This window comes from Phyllostomus discolor, chromosome X (genome assembly GCF_004126475.2).
Source record: "Phyllostomus discolor isolate MPI-MPIP mPhyDis1 chromosome X, mPhyDis1.pri.v3, whole genome shotgun sequence".
In the NCBI taxonomy this organism is placed as follows: Eukaryota; Metazoa; Chordata; class Mammalia; order Chiroptera; family Phyllostomidae; genus Phyllostomus; species Phyllostomus discolor.
The window spans coordinates 77216010-77222287 of NC_050198.1; the positions used below are offsets into that span (position 1 = coordinate 77216010).

The 6278-nt window shown below is 37.1% G+C and overlaps 1 protein-coding gene across 1 annotated transcript; it reads left to right on the forward strand.

Annotated features, from left to right (window-relative positions):
* Positions 1 to 914: 914 nt before the first annotated feature.
* PRR32 (proline rich 32) lies at positions 915 to 2588 on the forward strand. The gene is made up of 2 exons (XM_028523386.1): positions 915 to 934; positions 1712 to 2588. The coding sequence occupies exons 1-2, from the start codon at positions 915 to 917 to the stop codon at positions 2586 to 2588; spliced, it is 897 nt and encodes a 298-aa protein (XP_028379187.1).
* Positions 2589 to 6278: the final 3690 nt, after the last annotated feature.

Genomic DNA, 6278 nt, shown 5'->3' on the forward strand with positions numbered 1-6278 from the left:
TATTCATTATCCATATGTATTATATAATGCATAGTGATTAATATATAATAAATCAATCATATAATATATAAATTATAGAAATATAATAAATTATATAGATATATAGCTATATTTATATTTTATAAATATATAAAATTATATATAAAATTACATTCATATAACTATATACTGATACATATTTATGTATGTGTAAATAATACACACACAGTTCATAAACTCCAAGGTAGGATGAAGGAAAGAACTGCAAATCAAGGGGCTAAAAAATAAAAAGCTATATGATTCTTAGATGTATTTTTATAGTGATATTTTGTTTCATCTTCACATGAGAGACTCACATTAAAAACTAACTTAACCCCCCAAATCTCTGTTCCCCACCAAGTTAATAATATGCATCTTCCAAAGTAAAAGTTTAAATGAGAAGATTAGGTATGGAACTTTCTGTTCAATGTTTGTATTTCCAAACTTGAAGAAGAGATATGACAACTACCTCTCCTAAGTAAAATTTCAGAAATAACTTTTAACATTGAACCATGTTTCCATGATTCTTCTAAAATCTTTAAATTGTCTTTCCAACTGGCCCATAACCAGGTTAAGGGACTGAATGTCTCTTTACCATCCATCTACTATGTGCTAAAAGGAATTTTACATTTAGCTTCAAAAGAGTGTCATGGATTCTTCCCCTCCCCCTCCCCGGTCGTTTTTTTTTTTTTTTTTCTCCCTTGTTACCTAGCAACTGGTCACCTTAGCAAAAGAACGTGCTGTCTAGAACAAAACAGTTGGTCTCTGGCTTCATTCGAGCTGCCAGCTGCTGTAAGGCGGAAGCACCAGTTATTGCTCCCCACGGCATCAACCCGTAAGGGCATTCAGCCGATTTTCTCCAACGACTTAGAAGGGTTTCTGTATCAAATTTCTCTATGGCTTGTACTGGGAATGTGTAAGTACAAAACTGAGTACAACTTTTCCTGAGTAAGTGGGACAAGGACAAGTGGGTTCAAGGGGGCATGGGAGGGGATCCCGGATAAATACTTGAAGGGTATACACTCAGATACTAAGAATATCAGCTGGGTTTAGGGTGGTGATTTTTAAATGTAATTTTAAAACAGAAGTATGTATGAAGTTCAATCAACTATTATTAGTTTTCTAAAATTCTTGGTCTAAACAGTGGGGTTTAAACATGAGGAAATTGGTACTCCAAGGTGTGGTGTGGATTGAATCAAGGAAAATTTAACAAAATTCTACTTTAATGTTGAATGATGCTTCATAAAGAGAAACAATGTGAAGTGTTTAACATAACTAACATTTCTTCAACTTCTGTGGAGAGAAAAAAATGTTTTCCCTCAAAAGATTCTCCAGAATATGCCTGCCAAAATGTGAATGCTGGGCTTAGTGGATCACTGATCCTACTGAAAAAGCTCCTGTTTGCTATGGCTAGCTTGCACACTGAGGCCTTGGAGGATGCTGTCTTGAGGAGGTGGGGAGATGAGGAGTGGGGTGGAGCCACAGGTCAGTCGTGAATACAGAGCTTGGTGCCAAAGAGGTTGCCTGATAAGGGTCAAGTGGGTTGAAGAAGTGTTTGCTGACAAGTAGGAAGAGATAAGACCCTCTCCTTTCCCCTGGTGTATTTCAGAGAGTTCAATAAATCACATATTTTCAATATTTCCTGTTGCTGTGTTTCCATGTTTATTAACTTATTTATTTCTATTTTTGTAAGCCTTGAGGGGCACTCCTCTTCACCTGTAGCTGTAAACGCAGATGAAAATAAGAATGAGAGTCTACCACCCAATGTGTCTCTGCAGCATCCCAGTACCATGCTAATGGATGAAGTGAGATCCTGGGGCCAACCTCGTTTGCCTTTGAGACTTCCCTTCAGTTTGCCACCTGAGCTTGCAAGAGAGCAACTGGAGAACCTCTGGGAGAGAAGAGGATCCAACAGTCCTGTGGACAGTTCAAGGGCTCTCAAACACCCAGAGCGGCCACCACCTACTGTTGTGAAAAAGTCCCTAGCAATTGCAGAAGTAAATAGCTCTGAGGGGCTGGTAGTCTGGAAGCAAATGGGACAAAATTCTATTAATGTGTTCCCAAAATTCTCTAGTGATCCTCCCTCACCGATGGTAGGGGGAGCAGGGGTCAGCAATGAGGGCACAGAGAGAGGTGTCAATAATGCAAATTTCCATGTGGCTTCACCACAAGGTCAAGGGTTCTTTCTACCCAGGGGCCCACAAGTAGGAGGTCCTCCACCTATCCCCACCATTAGATCTGAGATAATGACAGAGGTGCCTCCAGGGTATGTGAGAATGGCCAGCAATGAAAGGATGGCTCATGTTCCTTTCCCAATGGGAAGGCCATGGCTCCCCATGGAGAATTGGCCAAGGCCTGTAATCATTCCTCCTGGTATTGCTCCTTTACCTTCCTGGCCTTGTGCTCCTGGCTTCACATGCCCTCAATTTTGGGGTTTCAATCCATTTCTCAATACGTCTATGCATTTTGCTCCTGCCCCAATAAATGGTCCTCCACCTTTTCCCACTTTTGCCAATTTCCCTCCCAGGAGCATGCTACCTCCTGCATCCTTTATCAGAGAGAACAAATGAAAGCAAAACAAGAAGGGGAAAATTTAGAAAGTGTAGGGGAAAAAGGTGAAAATAATCCATTTATGTTTTTATATTCGAACCCCCCTACCTTCTTTCTCTTTGTTTAGCACTAGTGTGCCTTACATGTGTGGAAATTCAATAAAGATCCTAAAGTTGAAAGTATTGTGAATCATTTTTTAAACACCACTCTGGGAGCCTAGACCTTGGATTTTGCTTTCTCTTTTAAGGACATGAAATCAGTAATGTACCAATATTTTCTAAGTAGCTTAGTTGGATCCCCATCACTGGCTTACAGCCATATGACTGTGTTGGGGGGCCACTGGGATATTTCTAGACTTGCCCAAATCTAGAGTAGGGAATTTCTACCTGCCTAAGATTATGGGGGTTGCTTGAAACAGGATGGGTTGATTAAAATAAGGTCCATAAAGGTAGACCAAAGTCAAGATAATAGAGAAAAATGCACCAACAGAAAAGTAACTAGATGAGATGAAATGAGAGTAACAGAGCCAACTTTTCACAGTTAGAGGCTGAACCAGGCTGAGAGAGCACAAGAGAAAAGGGGCAAGAGGGATGGGAGAGTTCTAGACCATAACTTGAAACTTGAACTAGTGTTTCCCTCTCAAGAATGTGAAGTACATGGTATATACAAAACTGGCTTAAAAAGTCCAATAAATGGCTGATCCCTTCACCCATTCTCTAAGCAAAGGGCTATTGTATCCTCAGAACTTTTAAATGCAAATGAAAGTATTTTGTTCATGTGAAATTATTTTCTCCAGTGCTACTCTTTGCACTTTTCATAATATGTTGCAACACTCCATTATATTGATGGTTTTGAGAGATTATCAAAATGCCCAAATAGGAGCTTTTTCAAATTTAAGTGACAAAGATATGGGCACAGCATATAGGGCAGAAGGATGGTAATTCTGATCACTGTACAACTTAATTCACATAGTTACCTTTACACACAATGCCACTGTATATGAACAATCACTAGATTAGAAATGACTTTAGAGGACGATTGCTCAAATGAGCATTTTTGATGCCCAGGCCAAATGATGTAGGTGGTGTAAACACTTGGTTAGAGGCTGATGGATCCTGCAGATGCAAAAGACACCTAGCCTACAAGCAAAACCATTAATGTGCTTTCAGTACGAATAATAGGTTCTTTGCTGCCTTGGTAAAAAGGCCACATGGATCCAGGTTTCTTTTTCTTTTTGTTTCTTAATAGGTTGTTCTGAATTTACAGGTGGTAGTGCAAGGCTTAGAAGGAGATTGCTAAAATTCCCCTCTGCGCATGTCCCAAAGCTGGCAATTTTCCATCAGTTCACTGTGGTGGGCTGAGCAGAAGTTTTCAGCAAATCATTTGACAGCTGCTCACTATGAGGTAGCTTAGTCCCAGCACACCAAACACTTACTGAATTTTCAGCCTTAATGAACAGAGAAGTTAAGCATGCTTATAGTCATCGAACATATCTTTTGAGCCAGATGTTAAAAAATATTTTGACAAGGAATCAAGTTGTTGTATCAATGGCAGTGCTGCATCTCTGGAGAGTTGCCAAACGGTGTGGTAAGTAGCAACAGAACAAGAATAATTTTTCCTTCTTGAAGAAAGTGCTCTGATAAATGCTCACAAAGACTTTACTCACAATTACTGCAATCCATGACAAATTCACTCTAACAAGAAAGTGCCACCAACACAATCTACTCATTTTCACCCCCCTGTTCTCTTTCTTAACACCCTATACATGTTTATTTTCTATGCCATTTCTAAACACTGAACACTTAAAGTAAGCAACAAAGGCTGTTAGCAAATTGAGGCATTGTTTTCTTTATACCTCTGTGGTATAGGATATATCTTTTTTTTAATTTCTATAAAGCTGTGTACCTATATAACAGGTAACAATGAATGCAAAGATCAAGTGAGCCTGGGATTTTATTGTTAAGTGCAAGTGGAATGCAAACATTTTGTTTATTCATGGCTTCTGTATAGAAATACTATGTAATTTTGTTATTGCATGTCCTCCACTATAGCAAAACATCAATTTTTAAGCAGATGATTTGCCTTAAAATTGTTATTTAAAAATTATTCTGGTGCAGTATGGGTCAATAGGAATTGTATACCACAACATCATATTTATTTGGGGAAGTGCTTATAACAAAATATATTCAACACTCTTGAACAAGTATGTTTTCCATTACTTTTCTGTGGCTTAAATAGCTCTTAAAGAAGAAAGGGAAAGACAAACATTTACAAAGTAGCCCTTTCTTTTGATGGTAATGAGGATGGGTTAAGTATTTCCTATTCTAAGTTTTAATCATTGTCACAAGAAGGTTCATGTTGTACTGTTTATTATTTATATTTCCCATTATATTCTTTGTCACGAGACTGTAGCATAGAAATTTAAATGTCCTATATTCTCTAGAAGATAATAATAAACTTGTACAACTTTGACCTCTGTCATGTCTCAAAGTATGACTCATTTGCCATTTTTATTTTCCACTTTTACAACTTCTGTAGCCTGGTAGAAAAAGTACACATGCAGCCAATCAAACTATAGAAGATTGAAAAGGTTAAAGTTCAAAGAGATGAAATTGTTAAAGTTTATAGTCTTTCATAAACCAGAGTGACATTAAAATTATGCCTCATTCTTCTTAGAATTGTTATGACAAAAACATGAAACAAGACCAAATAATTTATTTCCACTGGAGTCTTAAGGTTGAGACATAGTGCTATCTTCATCTACCATGGAACAAGAGGTTTACTGTGTGACCGTCAAGTCACTTAATAACGGGGTAGCATATATACAGGCAGGGAGAAAGATATCCTTCCATAATTATTACATTGTACTGTAACAATGGTTTTAGATTATCAAGTGTTATTAAGAGATGTTGATTTTTAAAGGACTTAAATATAGAATTATATAAAATGACTATTTCAAGATCAAATGGGTCAAAGCCAGAGAAGAATGGCATTTTAGGTAAATTAAAAACACTAAGTCATGTCATAGGTTAACTCCATAGCTATCACAAGTCCTTGTATGTCTTCTTTATAATGAGCCTGATTGAGTGATACTCCCACAGAATAAGGAAGTGATGAGACTAAATGAAGTAAAAAAAAATCTATTTCTCTGTGGTGATATTTATTTTTTCTTTATAATAATAAAATGTATAGTATGCATCAAATCAAGTCTCTAAATTCGAGAAGTCAGAGAAATTGTGCTTTATCATGCAATCTTATCATGAAATCTTTTTCTTAAGTGTTTGAGAGGGTGTTACTTTTCTCAAGAAGTTTAAAGCTTTAATTGTATAGCTGAAATAGCATAAAATAAGTAATTTAATGCACTAATTTATTATATGTTTATTTCTTTTTAAAACATTTTTTGTTTTTTCAGGAACTACTATAAAGGACACATGGACAAAACCAAGGGGGAGGGTGGAAGCAAGGGAGGGAGGTGGGCTTGGAGGGGATGGGGGGAGGGGTGGGGAGAAAAAAAAGACAATTGTAATTGAGCAACAATAAAATAATTTAAAATAAAAAAGAGGGTGTTACTTTTGGTAAATATTGATTAAGTATATATGTTTTCTAACCCATCTTTGGGGACTTTTTGCTGCCACTCAGGAAGACTTTCTCAATATCTCAATTCCTCAAAGAAATGATCTGTAATACTCATTTTTATGAAGTGATACCAC

Bases quoted from the DNA above. Each gene is read 5' to 3' on its own strand.
- PRR32 (XM_028523386.1), top strand. From the start codon at position 915: ATGGCTTGTACTGGGAATGT. The intron at 935-1,711 runs GTAAGTACAAAA...TATTTTTGTAAG, and splicing joins ATGGCTTGTACTGGGAATGT to CCTTGAGGGGCACTCCTCTT.